The sequence below is a fragment of the Pteropus alecto genome, unplaced genomic scaffold (assembly GCF_000325575.1).
Source record: "Pteropus alecto unplaced genomic scaffold, ASM32557v1 scaffold76, whole genome shotgun sequence".
Taxonomy (NCBI): domain Eukaryota; kingdom Metazoa; phylum Chordata; class Mammalia; order Chiroptera; family Pteropodidae; genus Pteropus; species Pteropus alecto.
In genome coordinates, this window is record NW_006443138.1 from 7,345,895 (window position 1) to 7,371,193 (window position 25,299).

At 38.0% G+C, this 25,299-nt stretch overlaps 1 protein-coding gene across 1 annotated transcript in view; it reads left to right on the forward strand.

The window, feature by feature from the left end:
- Positions 1-25,299, forward strand: part of MYRFL (myelin regulatory factor like) — a 103,741-nt gene that overhangs the window by 2,383 nt on the left and 76,059 nt on the right. Inside the window, exon 2 of the mRNA XM_025041091.1 lies at positions 17,073-17,163. Within this exon, the coding sequence (XP_024896859.1) occupies positions 17,073-17,163 (91 nt within the window). The remainder of the gene's footprint in view (positions 1-17,072; positions 17,164-25,299) is intronic.

A 25,299-nucleotide genomic window follows, 5' to 3' on the forward strand; every position in this document is an offset into this window, starting at 1 on the left:
TTCTTTCTTTCCTTAGACTCTTCATTCAAAGAAGCTAAGCCCTGAATAATATATTTTTCCTTATGAACACTTTTGTATTAAGATGTATCTGGACTATCAATACCATCTTGAATTAAATGGCCTTGAATGTCAAAGCCATTGAGATCTTAGTTTTTAAATTTTCGAATAAGCCTAAATCTTTATGGTGTGTCTCGGGGAAATGACAAGAATAACGGGTGGTTCCAGGTAGTTGGCAATTCTAATTCTAATTCAAATCTCTTTTTTGCCACTGATGCAATATATAGGCCCATTCACTAAAGCAGAAGAGGCAGATCAGGTACCCCTGGGATCCCAACATGCTCTGAAATTTCAAATACCATGTGAATGTTTGGCTTTTTCAACAAAACTGATATCACTGCAAGAGAAAGGTTGTCAGACGAGAGGCACATTATTTTACTTATAATAACTAAAAACCGGTTACAACTTAAATTTCTAATAGTATTGGATTCATTAAATAATTATGGTTTTTCCATGTAATGGAATATTTTATAACTATTAAAATGATGATAAAGAAAAATGTTTATGATATAAAAATGGAAAGTGGACTACAGATTAGTATATATAATTGGATATATGTATATATACCTATATATACAGTATACAGTAGACCCTTGAACATTTTAGAGCTGTTTTAAAACTATAAATTATAGATAACCAATATCAATGTAAATGATTTTTGTTTATCAATATGCAAATGAATTATGTAATTAGGGGATCAATAGTTCCTGTAAAGGCAAGTTTTGCATTTATTTGTTAATTTATTCCATGGCATATTCAGATCTAAATCTCTATCTGTATCTATCTGTCTATATCTATCTATCTATCTATTTATCATCTACTTATCTATCTATTTTGAATTCTCCTCGGACAAGTTATATCTATATCTATCTGTAGATATATCTATCTAGATATTAGATCTAGATATAGATCTGCTGTTTGAATTATATGTATATATAGATATAGATATAGGTAGATAGATCTATTGTCTGAATTCTCCTCGGACAAGTCATAACATCTTTACCATCTCTTCATTGATTAATAAAATATTTGACATATGTTCATCTTGTATTTGTATGAGTCATAACTTTATCTTTAAAAATATATATCCTTTAACAGTCCCAAAGTTTTTAGTTAGCTAACCTGAAAACTATCAATTTCACCTTCAGTTTGAACCCCATTAATAACATTTATTGAGCACTTACCATGTGTCAAACACTATGGCCTTCACTTTACATTCATTATTTTATTTACTTTTTATAACAACCCTCTGAGTGAAAAGGAACAAGAAAATGAAATATAGCAGATCTCATTTCTCAGTCTACTTATTTTGTTTTTGAAAGCCGTGAACTTACATTTTTAATTTGCTTTCTTGTGGGTATTTCTTTGGATTACTTCGATATCAGAGGACTCATCTTTCATTCACAAGCTTTTTAGAATAGTTTATAAAAACTGATGTGACATGAGAATTTTTATTCATTCTAGTTAATCTTTAAAGAGGAAATTTTCTGAGTTGGTGAGAAGCTATTTAGCTCATCCTCTTTGTAACGTCCTGAAGTAAGTTCTCAGATGCTATCGGCTGGTCATGATAGCAGAAGGAGAGATTCCTGCCCTGACTGAGTGGAGTGGGGAAAACTACATGCTAAGAATAGATCATGAGAAAGCTGCTGTCAAACAAGCTTCAGACATTTTTAAACATTTTCTGCCCCTATCTCTCTGCTAGGTTTCAATTTCTAGGTAGCTATTATTTAAAAAGGGTGATAGACACGCAGGGTAGACAAACGCATCTGCTGCCTACAAGCTGTACGGGAATTTCGTGGAGGTACTAAGTAATTAGGAAAATGGGGGAAATGCTGAAGGCTCTAGAACAGGAAAGCAGTGATTGAGGCGCCACTTTCTTGACCCAGATGGGATGAATCTAGAAAGGCTTCAAGGGAGGGTAAGCGGAATTGTTGAATGGAAAAGAGATGTAGCTTGGAAAAGCGCCTGTATGGTGTTAGCATACAGCAGACTCTCAGTAGTATTTATAGAATAAGTGAATGAAAGAACAGTGCAAAAGACTATTCTATGCAATGAACAGTTTATTGAGCTGTTGCTTCAGAGAACCCAGCAAGTTCAAATATAAGAAGAAGGAAAATTTGCCCAGGAGTAGAAAGGTCCAGTGAGTAGAACAGAGGCAGTTGAGACAAAGTATTGCCAGTTGGTGGGAAGCCCCGGATTCCATTGTTACCAGAGATAAAATAGTAAATGTCTTAAGTGGTCCCTGTATATTATTTCTCCAAAAGTGAAACCAACTCTGCTTGGGCAATGTTTCTGAATTCATGTGAGAGTTATCAGAGGCTCTGCCCAAGGGAATGCAGTGTAGAGGGCAGAAGCTGTCCAGGGCTGGCCATGGGCAAGCCCTCCCTGCGGATAAAGGGTATCTTTGTTCTCAGGCCAGTCTCTCAATTCTTTGTCTTTCTTTCACTTTGGGGCCACCATTTTCTCATCCTCTCAAACAGCCAGCACTCTTATGCCCTGTTTCTTCTGTCCCAGTAATATCTGAGCTTTCGTGGAAGGTACAAACGGCAAATGATCTGATGCCACCTATAGAGTCTTGTGTTCAATGCCCTTTCATAGAATATGAAGCTGTTTTGATCAAATGAGTCAAAAAGTTTACTTTCTCTAGGGGTAGGTTCAGCTGATTCCTGATGGTGGAGTTTTAGATGTCACGTTGTATCCCAGTGTCTCTTAAATTACCCCATAGAGGCAGGAGCTCCTTGTATGTTAGTGAGGCAGCCTCTGTTTCTGTGTGGACACAGCATAGACTTTCCAGGAGACTGGGAAGAACACACCAAGGCAAAAAGAACCAGCCAGATCATGCAAGCGATTTAGGATTATCTGAACATTTCTTTCTGATGTTGGCAGGTGGCTAGAAACCGTGTTGTTATGAAATGAAGCATCTAAAACACAGAAGTGTGTGCTTGGCGCCACCGGGAAGAAACCCCTTTTCTCCTTCATGCTGGGATCTCCAAAGTAAAGCCGATTTCATCAGAATTTAAAATGTGCCGTGACTAGGTCAGAGCTAACCTCTATCACCTGCACACAGCCTGCCTTCGAGGCCTGCCAGGGTTATCACTATCTCTAGGGAATCCTGGAGCAAAATCACCCTGACAGGAGCAAAATCACATTGATGGACCCTCTCCTGAGAGGAGGCCCACCATCTCCTCTGGTGTTATTGACGTTGTCATCTTTTCAGCTTTGGAGTTAGAACTAGGTTTCTGGAAGACTCCACAATGCACAGAGGAGTGGAAGCTCTAGTCCTGAGAAAAAGGAGAGGTCCAGGCACCAGGAGAACACTAGTTAAGGAGGTGGATTCGGGGTTGTAGGAATGATCACGGGGATTGTCTGATTATAGCATCTTTTCCGGCCGAAGCTGCATTTCATAGGCCACCTGCATCAACTCTGGAAATTGAGCACCATCACACAGCTCAACCCTGAGTTCCCAACTCCAACCTGAACTGGTGATGCCTGACATAATATTTAGAGCATAAGCTTTGTATCCAGATTACTGCGGGTTGAAATTCCACCTCTATTGTAGACTTAAGATGCTACGTTGCCTCTCTGAGACTGTTTCTTCATCTCTCAAATGAGGTGGGTATACTTCATAGGACAAGAGCGAGAATCAGGCAAGATGGTATATGTGAAGCGCTTCGCAAAGTGCCTGACATACAGTTATTGCCCAAATGAAATAGTATTATCAGTATTTTATAATTAAGGAAAATGTTTGTTCTTTTAAAGGAGCTCCCTGAAGTAGCCTGTGATCAGTATGAAAACCACTAACATTTAATGAGGGTTTAACTTTATGCTAGATGTTATACTAAGACTTTTAGCTGTCTTAGTTCTTAATTTGCACAACAAAATGAACGGGCAGATAATGTTATCACCATTTTACAGATAAGGAAATAGAAATTCAGAGAAGGTTTGTACCTCCCTGAAGACAACACAGCTATTATGTTTCAGAACTCGGAGCTGGGCAGAAGTCTCTCTTTTCTGAAGGCCTATGCTTGTAGCCACTGTGCAGTGTCTTCTAAACAGGTTTGCAAGGGAACATCTGTAGAGTTAGCTGTAGAACTTATGGCTCCTGTGAAAATAACCAGGGCTTTTTTGGTGAGTGTGTGACAATTTGCATGTAATTCCATTCTGTAAATAAAATTATTCTGGAGTGCGAGAACTTGGTACTATAGTATCATCTGGCATTTTTTTGGCAAAGCTTAGCTCTGGCACCATAAGATGAGATGTTAGTGGTAAAATGATGATGGTTTATGTTTGTGGAGCAGGCAGCTACAGAAATTCGAAAGATAAGACTACAAATAAGAATGGAAAGCTATGAGGACACCAGCACTGGCTTGTAGTACTGCTTGGTGCAGAACAAAAATCTATAGAGGGAATTTAGGCAGCTGAGAAGGACAAGATTGAGAGTTAATATTTTCTGCCACAAGTGTTCAGAAGATATTAACTCTCGATCTTGTCTTTTTTGGATCCAGCACGATGATATCCTGATAGTTGATTAGCAATATAACAATTGTCATGTATAGTAATGAGAAGTAATGTGTTCTAAGGAGAACATCATATGACTTGATAGTTGGAAACAGCGTCACTCCCATAGGGTTAAAGTGATCAATAGCCTCAAATATTAGCAGCCGAGAAATACGCTTCCTAGGAATCTCTTTGATGTGTGTTTGATGGCGTAGGCCTTGGTTCAGGCAGACCTGCGTTTGAATCCTAATTCCTCTGCTTCTTAGTTTTGTGTGCTTGGGCCAATTACTTAACATTTAAAGTTTTGGTTTTCTCCATCTGTAAAATGGAGAAATAACACCTACCTCTTAGGGTTGTGAGGATTAATGATAAAATGTTGAAATGATGAAATAAATGATAGTGATTAACCTTTATTATAACATTTGCAAGTGCGAAGGAAACAAATTGCTTGCTTTGTTTATTCTGAAACAAGAATATGTGCAAGGTATGTATGTGTGTGTATTTATTTTTCAAAAAAAAAAAAATCTATTTTTATTTTTCAAAGAAACAGTCCTGTCTCCAGGGAGTTATTACAACTTTTACATGTTCATATTAATTCCAGAGCCTTTATAATCATAAAATCCATTTATAGCCTTTAGTTGCCAAGCAACAAAGGACAAAGTACTGAGTATTTCCTCTTATTACAAAAGGTTCAGCTTTTCCATGTTGCTCCTGAAATCAACATTTTTCAGAAAAGACAGAACAGTGAAACTTAATAACATGTTTCCAAGGTTTAGTGGCATTCCTTGTTTGGGGAGGGAATCAAAGCTGAAAGACAAACTTTGTTATTATTGTCCTGTTTTTGAATAGTCTTAAGCATTTTGTGCTAATTTCACAGTAAATCTGTAAGAAGTTCTGAAGTTGGGAGACTGCAAATTAGTTTAAGGAGAGAACTTGTTTCGTTTTACTTATGTTCTGTGACACAAACTGTAAGAGAACTTGTCCTTTGATCTGTCAATGATCTTTCCAGAAGGGCTGGCGTGGTGTAAAATATATATGAAAATGTTATCTGCTGACCTTGTTAACCACTGACCTCAAATAGGTCATTCAACCATGGGGGAGCTGACTTTGAGGCACACAACCAGACTAAATTTTTCATTTCTTTGAAAAGTATAGAAGCTTTTAATTACTTCTGTTGTTTTTGTCCATGGATAATCAGTAAGTAATAGTTGGGACTCAAAAAAGAATTGAAAGAATATGTTACTATTTAACCTCCTATAAAATACTCCAGCACAGCTTATATTTTTAAAAGTCATAAAAGCAGGTATGGAAACAATCTTTAAATTTGCATAGCTATTTCTCCATTTGTGCATTCTGCATGTGCAGTGGGATTCTATCCATGCAGAGTGGAGACAATGATCCTTTTCTTTTTCCTCATTGGATTAAGGAAGATTGTTGCTTTGAAACAAATCTCTTAAGTCACATAAGATGTTTTATATACAGGAAGAGGCAGAAAGGACACCTGCAAATTATTTCTTATAAATTCTACAAGGTAACAGCTAGTCAGGGCACTTCTGCTGAGAGTAAATGGCCTTTGGGACAATTTTGTGTGTGAATATAAGAGTAAGATCTGGCTGTTAGCATAACTAGGCTAATTCCAATTGATCAGAGGAGGGGCACTTTAAAAGCTATTATTCACACATCTCTGAAACAGGCATCTGTGTGAAAATGTGAATTGACCTTGCACAGTTGTGAGAACTTCAGGGCTGTGAACCATGCTTAGGACGTGGTCTTCCCTTTCCTGGATATTTATGGAAATGTTGGGGGAAAAAACAAAAATCTATACATACCCGCCAATTTTTACATTTTCTTATTTTGTTAGTTTATTCCTAATCTAGCTTAAAATTTTCCTTTTTTCATTTGTATTATGCATGTTTGCAGAGTTTGATGTTTTACAAACTCTTTCATTTCCATCACCTCATTGGTCCTCACAGGACCCTGAGAAGAAGGCATTTTACAGATAAAAGAAATGGACCATTAAAGAAGTGGACAGATATGTCTAAAATCACATTGGTAAGTGCCAAGGCTGCTGGCAAAACCTTTGTCTTCTCATTCCAAGTCCAATGCTCTTTCCATCGACTCACATGTTGTCTTCCCAAAGTTAAAAGTGGGCAAAGACTTGGCTTATTGGTTTCTATATCTAGGGCTAGATGTCAGAAAAATACTTAAGTAAACATGATGGGTCTTTGGAAAAAACACCTCCCTTTTATCCTCCTCTCCCTCACTTGACTCTAGTTACCATGTAATCTCCCACGAACTGGCCCCTGGCTACCCAACTCGCCCCCCTCTTCAGAACAGAGCCAGCAATTCCTATCTTTTTGGCCTTCACTTAAACCCCTGCTTTGATGAAACTGATCAAATTGCCCAAGTTTAGCAATTGGTTTATTGTTCTGAGTCCTGTGTTTGGGGGTGGAAGTGAGGAGTAGGGGAAGAATAAGAAAGGAATGAACATTTAGTATGAGCCAAGAACTTAGTATTAAAGAAAAAAATTCCGTGACACCATTAGAGCATGCAAGGAGGACTTTATTAAAAAGAAAAAAAAAGAGACCATCACAATGGGTATAATGACCTATTGATGGAATTTTGCAATGAGGGAGAGAGATTAGACTCAACTTTGAATACAGCATGGGCAAGTGGAAATTTTTAACCGAGGAGCAGGGTAGAGGGGATTCTGGAGAAACTGACCTAACGAGATTCTTACTGAACGCAGGCTAGAGTGATCAGACATCATCTGGGGTATAGTGGAGGATGAGGAACCTGATTTAGAGAACAAGGGTGATCAGATGCGGAGGATGGAAGTTGCTAGTTAAACTGATTTATCAGGATTCTTGCTAGAATTTAAAAATGCTGAGAGAAACATGGAAGTAGACCTCATTGAAAAGTTCAGGGGAGTCTGAGTACAATTTGGTCAAGGAGAGAATCTGTCAGTAGTGGGATTACATATTTTATCACATTTAGTCTGCAAGCAATGCTCTAAGGTGGTAAAACCCATCTACCTTTTCCAGATAAGGAAACAGGCCCAGAGAGGTTCAGGAGAACTGGAATTTAACCCAGGTCTGCCCATCCTGCAGTTTCCCAAATTCTCATGCTTTCTCGCCTCCAGGTCACATGGGGCTCCCTCCTTCTGGAACACTCTGCCCTCCCTTGTTTACCTGGTTAACTGCTGATTACCCTTAAGTTCTCGGCTTTGGCATTATTCCCTCCCGGCTCCCGTGTTTTCCACAGTACTTTGCATTTCACCCTTCATAGTGTGTACTGCCTTCTGTGTCTGTCTATTATGAACAACTGGAAGGAAGGAACTATGTCTCATTCATTGCTTCAGCCTCAGCATCTAGAAACTGGCACATAGCAGGAACTCAAAATTTTCAAATCAGTAAATATAAAACACCAAGCCTGATCTTTTTCCATGATTCCAAGACTTCTGGATTTCCCTCTTTTATTTCTCTAATCTAAGAGGAGAGAACATGAGATTCAGCCCTCAGCCAGTGCTCTGCTGGGCTGTCCTCTCCCCATCTGCCTGGCTTGACAGGACAGGAAAGCATTGCGGAGGCCTGACAGGCACCCCTGAAAGCCATAGAGTGGGCTTCCTTGTCACATTTTCCTGAATTCGTGCCATTCATGGTCCTCCCTTGGGGGCCTTGATTTAACATTCAGCACCACACATTCTGGATGAGCCCAACCACCTGTACAGCTTGCCGGTGAGTACCCCTCCTTCGACCATCCTTCCTTTGGGATATTCTTCCTCTTCCTCCTCCTTTTTGGCCTTTAGCAAGATTAGACTTTCCAACAGACAAAACCAGAATGATAATTCTTTAAGATCTTGGACATAAAATCAATAAGATTTCTTGATGTGTTCTTACACCATTAAAATGTTTTTGTTCTTGGTTTTTTTTTTTTTTGGTCAGCTTCTGTTTCCCAAATTTATCTTCTATGGTTAATGTGAGTTTGTGTTTTATTTCTCTTCTGGAGTTTTATTTTTCTCCTGTATTTATTAACATTAGTTTGTGTCTTTGAGGAGAAGATGGACTTAACGTGTTCAGAGAGGTGGGGAGAGTCCTTGAGCTCAGGAAGGACAGCTCTCATGCAATTGATTTAAAGCAGTTATCACAATCTCAATTTCCTTCTCTCTCTCTTCCTCATAATTCGGCAGCAGTGACTCCACTTTGCAACCCCTTCTCACATCCTTTTTGTAAAGAGAAAATTCCTTTAATTTCTGAAATACTTAATAATATTAATCCTAATTTGATGTATCCTTTACATTTTTTGTTAGGAATGTTATTGTTTTTATTAGTTTTTAGGTAGTTTGCCCCCTACCCTACTTTCCTTCATTACTTTGCATGATTTGCAGAAAGATTGTTCAGAAGCAAATACATTATGTTATAGTAGAAAACAACCGAGCCTCTGCAATAACAATTGTGTCACTGCAACTTGAGCAAGTTATTTGCTCTTCTGAAAAATGTAATAGTTCCTATCTGATAGAATAGAATTATCGTGAGAATTAAATGAGCAAGTAACTGTAAAATTCTTACCACAATATTAGTACATTAAAAGGGCTTAACACATTTAGCAAGTATTATTATTATTGTAATTCTCCATTGACCGTCTCTCACGTTGACTTGTAATTCTTTCGCATCCTCTTGGCTCTCCTCCAGGCACCCTACTATTTGCCAACATTCCTCTTAAGGTATGGGGCCATGTCATCAAGATTGGACCTGTGTATAGAGAAACAGGGAACCTCAGCATCCTAGTTCTGTTCTCAATGATTTATAATTGTAACTCTGCATTCGTTTCTTTTCTTTCCAATACTTCCTCATAATGATGCAACTAAAAGACCTATGTCTTTATCATCTATTCACTGATAAGCCAAGTTTTCCTATTTCATACCTACATAATTTAAAAGGTCAGTGTAAAGCTAAATGCTTAACCTACAAAATGTCATCTTGTCAGTCAGCCATCAATCCAGTCGGCCCAGATGAGACCTGACTCTTTCATACTATATTGTGCTTTGCCCACCTCCTTCAGGCCATCTGCATACTTGGCCAGTTTGCTTTCTCTATACTTACTCAAACCGCAAATAACATCATGGAGAGGGATAAGAGCAAAGTCATTTTATACTGAATTTTAGGATTTTCCCCAGGTTAACATTTTAGGGTACAATTGTTCTCCCTGGAATAAGTTCACCTAATTCTAATGTAATTTTCTCTACCTTTCTCCATCTTAGCTACAAATACACCCACTGCTTGTCCCCCCAATAGGATTGGAACCCCCCTTGATTTATCACAGTGTGTCGATACTGCCTGTTTTCCTTCTGTGCCCCCTCCCTTACCTTGAGGGCAAGATTGAATGTTGCTCACTCTTGTATCCCCAGTTCCCAGCACACACCCTTGATCAGAATATTTGTTGAATGTTGAACGACTGCATTAACAATTTTGGTAAGTGTCTAGCTGAAGATACACTTTTCACTTTTCCATGGAATGCGTCCTAATCTGCCAGTCAGGCAGCTGAACAGGAAATGAAGTCCACCACACGGCCAGTTCTTGGTGGGCACATGCAGGCTGCTTGATGTTTTCCTCTGTCTGTGGAGTCCGGCAGCCAGGTTTTTAGCACTCTTTTCTAGAATTTTGCATCTGTGACAGTTAAAGAAAACCCATGTGGCTGTTGCCATTCTGTTACACAACATGCTTGAACTACTTATTTACTCGAGTCAAATAAAGGTTAATCTTCATTTTATCTTTCTATTATCGGGCACATGGGTTTCAGATGATTCCTATCACCTTAAAGTCCAGAGATAGCCTTTTCATTTGGTCACTATTTCCAACAATGGGTCATGTTAAGTCTGCTTGAAAGAACTGATTAAATTCTTCCTGGATCAATGTAGGACAACCTGTACAAGGAGGACTGAGAGACTCCAGAATTCCAGGTCAGCAGGCAGGGTTTTGCCTAGGGGCAGTGCTCTGTGCTCACCTCTGTCGCCAAGAGAGCACAAAAAGAATTGACATGACATGACCCCCAGCAGATGAGCTCTCTCAGCTCCTTCTCAGGCTCCTCACCCAACTCCCTCTTATTTCCTATCTCAAGACCTCACACTCGGCCACTAAAACAAAGATAGAGAATCGCCTAGATTCCTTCTAATCAGTCACAAAGTCCAGTGGGGATTTCCTCTCAAATACTTCTCATATCCAGTGGTGTGCTGGTAAATGTTTAATGACCAATTCCTTGGGGAAAAAAATTCCCCAACTTGTAGTGCTTCCCAATTTTCATGGTGTAAATCCTCCCACTATGGCTAACTTCAAACTACTAACATGAAGACACTAACTATGAAGTTGAGAAAAGATGAGCAGAAGCTTGTCTGAGCTGGCTCTAGCACACCGCTGCACATTCTTCTGCTTTCCTGACCCCACCTCCCCTGCACCAGGATTGTTTCATGGCCTTCAAGGCCCCAGGATCTGCTCCTGATGACGGTTCCAGCCTCACGAACCCCTGTTCCAGGAAGCTTTTCCCGGCACCCTGTAGTTCCTGCTGTATCATTTAAGTGTCCCATCAAGCCCTACATACAACTCTATTTTCACTTAGAGTTGCTACAGTATGTTTTCATGTCAGTTTTTCTCACTAGTCTGTGAACTTTTTGAGCACAGTAACTGATGATAATGAGAAAGGGAAGTATTTATTGAGCTGGGAACTATACTAAGTACCTTATATGCATTATCTCATTTAATTCTTACAAAACTCTGTGAGGTATATATGCTCTTATTACCCTCATTTTATAGATAAGGAAACCGAGACACAGAAAGTCTAGGTAATTTGCCCAAGGTTGTACAGCTGGGAAGTGTCTCAGCCAGATTTGATCCCAGGCCTGATTGCAGAAACAAGACATTAACTACTAAGGCTCCTTTGTCTTTGCGTCTCTAGCACTGTGCCTGGTATACAGAAGGTACCCTTTGATCATGCATTAAGTGATTCAGGGAGGGAAGACTCCCACCATTCGTAATCACATTTTGTCATTCGAATCTTATCACTCATCCAACAAATTCAATATTCATTGAATAACTACCGTGTTCTGGGCCTTGTTCTAGGTGCTTAGGATCTGTACAAAAAGAAGCAGTTTCTGCCCTAAGAGAGGCTTAGAGTTCAATAGAGAGAGACAGATACCATGTAATTGCTACAGTAGCTGAACTAAAAGTACATGCAGCTTGCAAGGGGTTCACAAAAGGCACTGCTTGGTCTGCCACGTTCTTCACCTGCCTCCAGCTCTGGCCAGACTACTGGCACATTTCCACAGGAGTCTTGCTGCTGACTGTTTGAATTCGTTTGCACATTTTTTTTCTGTTCCTCGAATTTTTTTTATCACCCTCTACTTATCCTTAGAAATTCCTTTCAAGCATCACCTTCAAGAACTCTGTGGCCCGCCCCTCAGCCAGCCTGATCGCAAGGCTCCCATGGTACCCATGTCTATACCCATCTTAACACTGAACATCCTATGCTGCTATGGCTAATTTTCCTGTCCCTCTCACCAGATTGTGAACTCATCCTTGATTTTATTCCCAGACCAAGAGAGGACGCTAAGTAAATGCTGAATAAATGAATGAAAGTAGTCAATTAATGATTGAAAATGTCTCTGGGGAAATGTCATCTTTAGTCATTTAACTCTGACCTGGCTGTGGCTCTAAATGCCAATATTAGATTTTAAATTCAGTTTTGTTTTCAAGACAAAAGTATCCTTAGCAAAGGAGAGAAGGAGAGTATGATGTCTTCTCTCCTCCATCTTCTCCACTTCTTTCACCCCTACTTCTTCTTTGGAACATCCATTAACATTTCGGTTCCAATTTCTCCCGAACCCCGGCATACCAGAGGGAGACTATCTTTATGTGTAAATCCAAAGGGCATCCACGAGGGGGATCTTCGCTATTGCTTTTTAGAATCTTTTAACAGACAAATATTGTCATCTTGCCTTGTGTCTGAATACTCTGGGCAGCGTTGTGGGACTAAGGGTGTACGAGTGGATAAAGAAGGAAGAGGGGGCATCCAGGTTGAGGAAAGTGATGTGGGAAAGGTGCCCATCAGATAGAAACAAGAAGGTCTTCACGTAGGACTGGTGGGTTTGTGCGTGTGGTGGAGGGTGCGGGGAAGGAGGCAGGGAATAACGAAAGGCTGTGTACACCCTACTCATATATCTTTGGAGAAGCGCTGTTCCCCCAAGGGCATATATGTGTCTATTAGTAGGTCCTATGGATGAAGCTTGGATTTGTCTGTGGCACCCCTTGGTGATTTGATTCTCATAACCATGTGCTTTTTTTCTTGTCTACCTAAGGCCAAGGACAGCAGGGCAGGTTACCATCCCTCAGCTGTCAGTGTGAGAAAGAAGAGGCAGAGAACTAGGGTGAAGAAGGGCTTTGCTTTCTGAGAGCGATAAAGGGACAGTTCTCTGGCACTCCCAGGAGGTCTGGGCAGCCTCTCTTTTTGTGAACAGGACCGCGGCAGCCCTTCCCATGCACAAAGGTAAATGTAGAAAAGGTCAAAATCAAGGTTTGAGATGGAGCCTCGCCGATGGGGTGGGATGCCCAACGACACCCTTTTTGAGGGTTTGGGTGTTATAAACCAGTGTTTAAGACATTTAGAGCAAAGTGATTATTTTTAAAGCATGAGATATATTTTAAGAGACGTTAAAGAGTGGCCCTGTGTGTATAAAGCCTCCTGGAAACAATTTTATCTGACACTATGGATTTATCTTGTTGAGTAATGTCCTTGGGATCTGAAAGGCACAGATGTGATGTTGGAGTCCCAGAGAAAGCCGGCTATTGCAGGGATCATCTCTCCTTGTTCATTAAGGGGTTTGGACAAGACTCGTGGGGCAGGTCCTAGAAGCTGGGACCACTCCTATTCTAGCTGGGGATGGGGTATGGGAGGGTGGGTGATGTAGAGCAAGTGGCACATCGGACAGGTCTTAGCGTCTATGGGACACTTCGTATTTCTTCCTGGGAATTGTGTGTGTGTGTGAGAGGGGGTGGGGGTGGTGGTGGTGGTGGTGGTGGCTCCTGAATAAAGCAGATGGGACACCAGCAGGGGCTTTGGTGGGAAACTAAACTGATCCTTCTCTCCATCTGCTTCCTTAGCAATCAGTTTGACCAAAGCCCAGTGAAGATGCAGAAGCAAGTTGCTTCTCTGCAGTTGGTTGGCATCGCTGAGGGAGGTGCAGGTGGTCATGGGGGTGGTGGTGAGAGCAGGCTCAGGAATCAGGGCAGGACTGATTGGCTTCCCTTCATGTCACTTACTAGCTGAGACCCTGGCAAGCTGGTTAACCTGTGTAATCACTTTGTCTTTTCTGTAAACTGGGGATAATATTAATGTTCGCCTCCTAAGACTGTTAGGAGGATTAATGAGATAATGCTGTGAAGTGTTTATCCTTTTGTTTGGCCTAGAGTAAGAACTTCAAACTACCTCTGAATGTCCCTGGACAACTGTGATCGTGTTTGAATCGATCTCCCTTCATCTGTTCTTCTCCCCTTACAGTCCTTTCCCACAAAGCAACCAGAGTGACCTTTTAAAGATGTAAAGCATATCATGTCACTTTTCAAAGGCTTTTCATTGCTTTGACCTCCTCTCCTGCTGCCTCCTCTGTGGTCCTGTGCTCTGGCTGCACTGAAATGATTTATTTCTCAAACATGCTAAGCACGGTCCAGCCTCTGGGCTCTCGCCCCTGCCATTCCCTCTGCCTGGCATGCTCTGCCCTCCATGTTTGCATGGCTGGCTGTTTCCTGAGCAAGGCCTTCACATCGAAAAGAGCTTGTCTCCTGCAGTCTATCATACCACTTGTTTTATTTTCATCACTGTCCAAAAATATCTTGTTGATTTATTGTTTCTCATAAGTCATGTTTATCCTCCCTCGTCCCCTCTGTTGCCACCTTTCCTTCCCTTAGAATTTAAGCCCCCTGAGGGGATCTTGTTGTTGTTGTTGTTCTTTTTTTTTTATTTCACTGCTGTGGTCTCAGAATCTTGTACAGTGCTTGGCACATGGTAGTTGCCTAATAAGTGGTGATTGAATCAGTGAAAAAAATGAATGAGTCTTGTCCTGCTCATCTCCAGCCTATCCTTCCTTCAAAGTCTAGCTCAAGATTAAATTCCACTATCAGGTCACTTCTGACCATCTCAACGTTTAGGAGTATCTTCTCTTTACTTCCCTCTTAGTTCATGCCACTGTATGGGGTTGGCGATCTCTCATCTCCTTCCTTTCCCTTCTTTTTCTTCCTCCCTCCCTTCTGCCTGTCTCTGGTACCCATCAATTTTTCCCACTTGGGAGATGCTCAAGATTTAAATATTTTTATTCTAATGACTTTGGATGAGACAGCAAGCAAAAAGCTAAACATAAAATGGCCCTCCCACAGCTAGTGCAGTGATCTGAATGCAAAGGCGCCTTGTTCTGGGAAGAACACGAGGTGCCTATTGGATTGCATGAAGGGGTATTGAAATGTTACATATTTAAATTGTACCTGGAAAAAAATCCACAAAGTCAATAATTGGTGAATATAAGTGAAGAGTATAAGTGAGTTCTTTTGCATTCTGGTAGCTTCTCTTTAGGTTAGAAATTATTTTAAAATAAAATTAAAAAAATTTTCTGCTCAAAAAATGTATACAGTGAAGTTAATGAATCTCTTTATAATTTTGGTTTTCATGACATGCTGAGAAAAGCCTTCTTTTATCTCAAGGTCATAAGAATATTCATGCATGTTATCTTTCCATGTTTTCATTTATTTATGTTGAAATAATTGATCTCTTTGGAATTTTGGTGTGGAAGCAGGAAAATGATCCAGTTTTTTTTTCTCCCGAATGTCTAATCAATTTTCTGCACAACTTTTATTGAATAATCAATTTTTTTCTCACTGATGTGAAAGAACATGTTTGTCATGTGCTAAAAATCCTTATCTATTCCACAGGTATGTAATATTTCTTGATATGCCCTAGACTTGTTCGTATTCCTTTGATGTATCTGTTTGTGTGTTTCTTGGTACCCATTTATCCTCCTTCATAATTTTTTGGTGATTTAGGGGTATTTATTTTTCTAGAATAATTTCAGAATACTTGAATTTGGAGATTAATTGATTTCAGGTAACATACAAACCAACTCAAAAGAGTTTATTGGGTATGTAAAAAGTTTGTCATGTAATTAAAGCAAAAATGAAACAACCAGGCTCAGTAGGGGTTAAAAATCAAGAAAGACCTGGATAAATTTGGCAGAAATATTTAGACTATTACTGTAGTCCTCCACCTTAGCTATCACATGACTTAATCTCAGCCACTAGCTTTAACTCTATTCAAATTCTGTGAGAAATAATTGAATTGGCCACTGGCCAACCTATAGATTCATTCTCTCTGATTCATATGCCTATAGAGGTTATGTGTTACAAATATAAGGGGAAAGTTCTCAGAAAATGAATATATGTTTGGCAGACATCCTAAATAATATATAGTGAAAGTTTTGCAATATTGAGTCTTTTAGTCTAAGCACAATGTAAGTCTTTCCATTTATTCAAGTCTCTTATGACTCTTTATAAAGTTTCTTAGGCTTAACAAATATTGTACGTATATATGTTTTAGTATTTTATTTGTTTTTAAATTTTGAATGGAATTTTCTTTTTTTCACAATATTTATCTGAATGGTTGACTGATTATTTTTTGTATATAAGAAAGTAATTAGTTTTTATATTTAATTTTAACCAACTACTTTATTGAACTTTTCTATTTCCTGATTATTTCTAATTGTTGTCAGTTGGTTCTCTTGAATTCACTAGGTATTGAGTCATGTTACCTTCAAGTGAAGACTGTTTTGTCTTCTTTATAATATATTCTTTAAAAAATCTAACATCTTTATTATCATCAGAATGAAGCCAATAAGTTTATTTTTATTCTTTACAACAAGAAAAAAGACAGAAACATTATGTTATGTTTTGGGAAGTCTAACAAAATGTGAAGCAAGATATTGAACTTCTTGTTGAACTTAACTGGAAAAATTTGTCCATCCACTCATCCATGTGTCCATGTATCCATGCATCCATGCATCCATGCATGCATCTATCCATCCATCCATCCGTCCATCCATCTAATAAATGTTTATTGCTGCTTTTTTTATACCATAGATTCTTGTGGCTACAATAAGAGAGACACAGTCCCCACTCTTAAAGACTTTAGATGGAGAAAGAAACACAAAGCAAACATTTATAATAATGTATAAGGCAAAGCACCTGGTGTTAAAGGAAGCACACGAAAAGGGTCACCTTGGACAGTCAGGGAAGGCTGCTGGAAGAAAGTGACATCTAAGGAGGTTGCTAAAGGAAATATTTGAAGAAAAGCACTCCCAATAAACTATGCCATATACTTGCTTTGAAATTCTTGGATGCAAGCTGTTAGCCATTCTGAATGTCAATATTTTAGCTATTAGTCATTCTGAAATCTTCATGAATCTCAAGATTTGCACTTTGTCTTTGCAGCTCAGGGGGCCAATGACACTCTCGGGAATCCGGCCCTGGATACGAGTGTGCTGGAGGAGTTAATGGGCAATGATTTCGATTTGGGGGCCTTGTAAGTAATGAGAGCATTGATCTCCATTTAAAAAATTATGAAATAATTAAATGGTCTGGGAAGTGTTTTCTCCTCTTCTGTTTTCTAGAACAGCTTGGGTAGAGCTGGTATTATTTCTTCTATAAATTTAGGGTAGATTTCAAAAGTGGAGCCAGAGAGGACTGGAATTTTCTTTATAGGAAGGTCCTCTCCTTCCAATTCAATATCTTTAATAGATATGGGGCTATTCAGGTTACCTATGAGTAGTTCTCAACTTAGAGAACTACTTTTTATGAATTTGTCCATTTCATCTAAGTTGTCGAAGTCACTGGCCAAAAGTTGTTCATTATATTTCCCTGTTATACTTTTGATATCTGTACAATCTGTAATGATGTTCTTTTTGTTGTTTTTGATATTAGTAATTTGTGTCCTTTTTTTTTCTTGATCAATCTGGCAAGAGGTTTATCAGTTTTCTTAATCTTTTGATGAACCAGCTTTTATCTAAATCTATATTCTTAATTGTTTTTCTGTTTCCTATTTTACTGATTTCTGCTCTTATTTTCTGTTATTAATATAGCCACTCTAGCTTTATTTTTTTTTACTTTTAATTTATACACAGTAAAATTCAATTTTTTTCTTGTATATTGTTTTGTAAGTTTTGACAGATTCATAGGATTGTATAATTACCACCATGATCAGCACACACAACAGTATCCTCACCTGAAAATTTCCTTTACCCTTCCCCTTTGTGGTCAAACCCCTCACCCACCCTGAGCCCCATGTGACCACTGATTTGTTCTCTGTCCCTATAGTTTTGCTTTTTACTGAATGTTGCATAAATAAAACTATATTGTATACAACATTTTGAGTATGGTTTCTTTCACTAAACATAATGTCTTTGATCAATAGTTCATTTCTTTTATTGGGAGAAAGACTCCGTTGAATGGTTATAACACAGTTCATTTATCCAGTCACCCATTGAAGGACATTCGGATTATTTCCACTTTTTGGCAATTATGAATAGCTTCTATAAATATTCATCACAGGTTTTTGTGTGATCAAGAGTTTTAATTTCTCTTGGGTAATACTCAAGATAAAGACTGCTGAGTCATAGTGTAAGTATAAGTTTAACTTTATAAAAATTGCCAAATTTTCTAGAGTGGCCATACCCTTTTGCATTACTTCTAGCAATGTATAAAATACCCAATTGTTTCTTTTCATCACCAGTTTTTGGTATTATCAGGCTTTATTTTATTATTATTATTATTATTATTATTATTATTAATTATTTTATAGCCCTTCTCATGGGTTTATAGTGGTATCTCATTGTGTTTTAATTTGCATTTTCCTAATGACTAATGATGTTGAGCATCATTTCATGTGTTTGTTTGCTATTCATATATTTTCTTCGGTGAAGTATCTGTTTAAATTTTTTGCCCATTTAAAAAATTGGGGTTGTTTTCTTATCTTTGAATTTAGAGAACCCTTTAAATATTTTGATATAATAACTTTGTTGGCTATGTAATTTGTGAATACTTTCTCCCAATCCATAGCTTATCTTTTCATTCTTTTAACAGTTTCTTTCTCAGGGCAAAAGTTCTAAATTTTGGTGATGCCCAATTTATCATATTTTTCTTATATGGGTTGTACTTTATTTCTAAGAAGTAGAGATATCGCCTAATCTAAGTTCCCAAAGATTTTCTACTATTTTTGTCTAAAATTTTTAGAGTTTTATACTTAGGTCTATGATCCATTTCGAACTAATGTTTGTATAAGGTTTGAAATAGAGATCGAGGTTAATATCCTTGTGTGTGGATGTCCGATTATTCCAGAATCATTTGTTGAATAACCTTTCTCCACTGAATTGCCTTAACACTGTTGGTAAAAGAAAAATCAATCGACTGTATTTGTGTGAATCTATATCTAAGTTCTCTACTGTTCCATTGATCTATGTATCTATCATTTTGCCATTACCACACTATCTTGATTACTGTCTTAAAAGCGTATGTCTTAAAATCATATAATGTAAGTCCTTCAAATTTGTCTTCTTTTTCAAAGTTGTTTTGGATATTCTAGTTCTTTTGACTTCCCACATAAATATTAGAATCGGCTTGTTTCTATACGTGCAATCTTGATGAGATTTTGATTAGGATAGTATGAAGTCTAGCGATCCATTGAAAAAAACTAACAACAAATTGAGTGTTTCAATTCATGAACATGGTATATCTACATTTATTTAGGCCTTCTTTGCTTTCTTTCATCAGTGTTTATAGTTTTCAGCATGCATATCCTGCATATAACTTTTTTAGATTTATACTAAATTTTTTATGTTTTTTGAGTTATTGTAAATAATATGCCCCCCAATTTTAGGTTCCAATTATTCATTACCAACGTATAGAAATATTATTGATTTTATATATTGGACTCGGTTCCTGCAATCTTACTGAAGCTACTTATTAGCCCTAAGAGCTTTTATTTTGGTAGATTTCTTGGCGTTTCCAAGTTGACAATCATGTCATCTGCAAATTCGAACAGTTGTATGTCTTTCTTTCCAAATTTTATATCCTTTGATATTTTTTCTCATCTTATTGAACTGGGTAGGACTTTGGGTATAATGTTGAATAAAGAAAGAAGTAATGAGAGTAGACATTTTTGCCTTGTCCCTGATCTTAGAGGGCGATCAATCAATTTTTAAATCATTACATAGGATGTTAGCTGTAAGTTTTTTGCAATGCACTTTATTAACTTAAGGATATTCTCTTCTACTCCTGGTTTGCTGAGAATTGTTATCATGAATGAATGTTGAATTATGTCAAATATTATTTCTGTATTTATTATGATTATATAGTTTTTCCTCTTGTCTATTACTGTGGCAGATTACTTTGTTAATTTTTGAATATTAAACTAGACTTGTATTCCTGGGACTAACCTCAGTATTATCTTTTTATATATTGCTGAATTCAACATGCTAAAATTATGTTAAAGATTTTGCATCTACGTTTATGAGAATGTGGGTCTACAGTTTTCTTTTCTTATATGGCACTTTTCTGGCTTTACTATCAGGATAATAAAAGGCTCCTAAAATTAGTTGGAAAGTGTTCCCTCTTCTTAAATTTTCTGGGTGAGATTGTGTGCCATTGGATTTCTTTCTTTCTTAAATATTTGGTAGAATTAAGCGGTGAAATGATCTGTGCCTGCAGTTTGCCTTGTTGGAAGATCTTACCTACAAATTAAACTAATTCAATAGATTCAGGACAATTCATCTTATCTCTTTCTGCTTAAGAGGGTTTAGGTAGTTTGCTCCCCATCCCACCCCCAAGGAATTGGACTATTTCATATGTATGGGCATAGAGTTGTTCATAGAATTTCTACTTAGCCTTTTGCAGACTCTGAGAAGTCTGTAGTGATAGCCCCTCTTCTGTTTCTCATATTAGTAATTTGTTTCTTTTCTCTCTCTCTCCCTCTTTTTTTTTTTTTGGCTCAATCTCATTAGATATTTATCAATTTTATTGATCTTTTGAAATCAGCAGCTTTTGGTTTCATTGATTTTTCTCTACTTTGTTTTCAATTTCACTGATTTTTACACTTATTTTTATTACTTTCTTCTGCTTGCTTGGGGTTTAGTTTGCTCTGCTTTTTCTAGTTTCTTAAGATGGAAGCTTAATTCGAGTTCTTAATTTTGGACCATTCTTTGTTTCCTAATTTAAGCATGCAATGCTATACATTTCCCTCTCTGTATGGCTTTAGCTGCTTCCCTCAAGTTTTGATATGCTATACTTTAATTTTCTTTCAGCTCAAAAGATTTTCTAGTTTTTCTTGAGACCTTCTTTTTGACTCATTGGTTGCTGGAATTGTGTTGTTTAATTTCCAAATATTTGAGAGTATTCCATATATTTTTCTGCTACTGCTTTCTAGTTTAATTCCACTATGGACAGCGAATGCTCTTTGTATTATTCTAATTCTTTTAAATTTGTTAAGATTTCCTTTATGACGCAAGATATGGTCTATCTTGATGAATGTTCCATATGCTCCTGAAAAGAATGTGAATTCAGCTGTTGTTCAGTAAAGTGTTCTATAAATGTTAATTAGGTCAAATTGGTTGACATTGTTGTTCAGGTCTTCCATATCTTTGCTGATTTTTGCCTACTTCTTTTATCTATTAATGTGAGAGGAATGTTAAAGTCTTTAAGAATGATTGTGGATTTAGAATTCTTTGTTGATAAGTTCTTTTTTCCCCACCTCTTAAAAAATTTGATCTACTGTCTTTTGACCTCCATGATTTCTGATGAGAAACAGTTATTTGGATCATTATTCACTTGTCTATAATATGTCATCTTTCTCTAGCTGCAGGATATTTTCTTTATCTTTGGTTTCTAACAGTTTTAGTATGATATCCTGGGTATGGGCATAGTTTTCTTTGAGATTATATTGCTTGAGATTTGTTCAAATTTTTGAATCTTTAAACTTATGTTTTTTACTACATCTGGAAAATTTTCAACTGTCATTTTTTCACATTTATTTTTCTGTACCAACATCTTTCTTTCTACTTCTTAGGACTTCAAAAATATAAATGTTAGACATTTGATACTGTACACAGGTCACTGAGTCTCTTGATTTTTTTCAATCTTTTTTCTCTCTGCTATTTATAATGGATAATTTCTATTGATCTGTCTTCAAGTTCACTTGCCCTCCTCTGTCATCTCCATTCTGTTATTGAGCCCACTTCATCATACCTGTAAATGCCTTCCCTCTTCCCCCCGCTGAAAGACTAGAGTGAAACCAAACCTGAATCTCAACAATGATAGGAAAACCTGTTTGTGGATATTTCCGGAACCTGGTTTGTGCTGCTCTTTGCCAATAAAAACATCCTTACCAAATGACTGTGGGAAGAAAGGAAACTCACATTTGCAAGCTAGCTAAACACACACACACACACACACACACAACTGGTAAGTTGCCAAATGTCTGAGCCCACACTCTCAGCCAGTTGTTCTGCTCTAGACACTGCATGGGCTAAACCCAGGCACTAGTTGCCCTTTGCCTGCCCTCACATTCCTCTCATTCCAATCAAGCAGCAAGTGTGAATTCCTGTGGGAAGAGTGGGCAGTGGGTGGATTCTTCCCATCTCTGGCCTGGAAACAATCGACCAGAAAATTTCCAGTCTCTCACCTGCATGACTTCTCCTTAAGAGAAGGTACAGCTGATTCTGCCAGGGTTTGATCTAATCATCTGAATCATTTTTATAACTAGCAGAAAGAACTTTAGCTGTTTTTGGGGAAAAGCGAACAAAAGTCTTATTTGAAGAGCTGTCTTCTTACTTGGGAGTTCTGAAATCTGCTATATGATCTTAGTCTCCATGGTCCTTCCTGCAGGCCCAGACACATTTCTCTATAGGCTATCACTATTTGTTTGTCCAGTCGAATTCACTTTCCACCTTTGGGAGTGTAAATAAGGAAAATGATGGAGTTAATATTGTTGAGCACTTACCAAGTGTTGGGCAATGTTTTTTGCATTTTACATATTCACTTATTTAATTACACATTTGATTTTACATATTTCACTCTTTTAACAACTCTGACAAATAGGCCTAATATTGTCTATATTTTACAGATGAGGAGGGTGAGGTTCAAAGAGATTAAGTAACTTTCCATAGATAAAAATAAGTGGCACAGCTGGGATTAAAATGTGCCTGGCTCTAGAACACATGCCCTTTCTTCTACATGCAGCTTTTAGATTAATTGATATTTTAGGTGAAATTTTGGAGGAATGTGAACCTTAGAGAAATATATTAAATGTGTCTAAAGTTATCGGTCAAAGGTGTGACTTGGGGTGGATCTGAACCATAGTTTGCAAAGATTGTCAGAGTTCATGCCCATGGAAAGAAAAGTCCTGTGAACAGATAACTTGACATTGCTTGATAAAAACTGCTCAGGTACATGCAATTAAGTGGAGCTGCAATAAAAGTCTGAGCAAGAACAAGTGGAAATAAGTCCAGTTCATGACCACAGGGTCATTAGTTTGGTTTGATAATTATTACATCTGTACAATCTATTCAAATACTCCAAGAGCTAAGTATTTCTAAACAGCAGGCTCTTCACAAGTTAGCTGCATTCCTCCCTTGGAGGTTGGTTTTCTTGCCCTGGCTCACAGCTAGTAAGGAGCAGAGCTGGGAGTCAAGCCTGAGTTTACAACAAATCGTGATGACCTCTCCACTATTCTATTGCCTATGAATTGTGCTTTTAAAAAAATGTCAGCGACAACTCTTTAAGCAATTTAAGAGACCACCAGGCTGCAAGCTTGCTGACAGCCAGTTTGAATCTCATAGGCAGATCTTCAAATCTCAAACATATTAAAAAATGGAATTATTGGCCCTGTAAAAACAGATGCCCCTAAATTCTCTATGGAAAACTAGTCCCGTGAGATGCTGAGAGGAAAAAAAAAAAAGTTCCACGATCAACGAATATGCTTATGACTCACTGGCTTAAAAGAAATCAAATGAACTTCTTTGCCGCAGGACTGTTCAGAGACTTTGATGTGCTAATTTGCAACTGGGGAAGGAAAATGCGATGTTCCTCCAACTTACTTGGCCTGAACCCTTTCGGGGAGGAGGCATGTGCTCATGTATGAGCATTGGGATATGCTGTGTCAATCTGACGGGTATGTTGAGTTAGGGGCAAATCTGTCAGTATGTGAAGGTTTCTGGAAATTGCCCCTAACACTTTATTCCCTGTGTGTCATTGTCCAGAGCAGCCATCTGCACAGCAGGAGCAGGCTGGAGTCTTCTCTGATTCCTTAGGTTAGCCAGCCAGTTACCTACTAGGGACAAGGTGAGCTGCGGTAGTTGGACGCACTGGAAAACGTTCAGATGTGGAGAGCTGCTTACAGAAAGGAAGGCTAGATAGTTAGCTAATGGCATAAAACTCTGGAGGTTGCAGTGAAAAAGGAAATAAAGTGTGTGTGTGTGTGTGTGTGTGTATGTGTGTGTGTGTGTAAAGGAAAGAAGCTCTGGAAAAGAGACTAATGACTCTTCAAAACACTTTGTTTTGTTCAAAAATGCATGAGGTTAGGGTGATCACTTTGTAAATTATATAAACATCTAACCAGTATACCTGAAACTGAAGTAATATTAAAGGTCAACTGTAACTGAAAAATAAATAAATAAAAACTTTTTAAAAATGTGTGAGGTGACACCTATTCACAAATTTGAATGGGTGACATCATAGGAGCGGACCCAAGAGACATATCTAGTCCATGAGGAATCAACTCCGGGTTTCATTGAATTTCATGGTTTTACTTAGAATTTGGCTTATTGGAGTTGGATGGCAAAATGAGTCAGGAGTCAATGACCAGCTGTATGTTTTAGTTCTGGCACCAGTGGAGTGTGGCTGATAAGCACTGTACTGTGATGTTACGAAAGGGAGTGAGGTAATACACATAGTTTCATGAGAAGAGCTTGTTAAAGACTGTTTGAGTTCATCGACCAGTTTGACTTCTGGGTTCGCACTGATTCAGTAGGAGAAAGACTAAGCAGAAAAGCTAAAAGATTATTAGTGACTTATTTATTTATTTAAATTTATTGGGGTAACATTGGTTAATAAAATTATATAGGTTTCAAGTGTATAATTCAATAATATGTCATATGCATATTGCATTGTGTGTCCACCATCTAAAGTTAAATTTCCTTCTGTCACCATGTATTTGATGATTTCTTGATTCTAAAGAGATTTGTGGAGAATGAGATAACCTATATTTAATAATCTAATTAGGATAGTCTGTATTGAAAACACCGCGTTTTTTTAGAGCATGAACTCTATGGTAATCCACTTGACTCCAGCTTGACTAGTTAGTGGTCAGGTGAATAACTTCAGGTGTTATTTCATCTCATCAAGCTTCGGTTTTATTGCCTGTGGAACAGTTACAATAATAGTATCTTTTCATATTGTGGTACTAGGGATTCGACGAGACAACGCATGCGGAGGGCTAGCGCAGTGCTTGACCCAGAGCAGGTTTTCCATGAAGGTTATCTAAAAACAGCAGACGATGGTGATGAGGGGGTCAGGATTCTTGCTGTTTGCCAACACAAGGCTAGAGAGGAGTGACATCATGCTTTTCTTGCCTCTCGCTGCCCTCTCATGAAATTATTTTCTTGGGCTATCT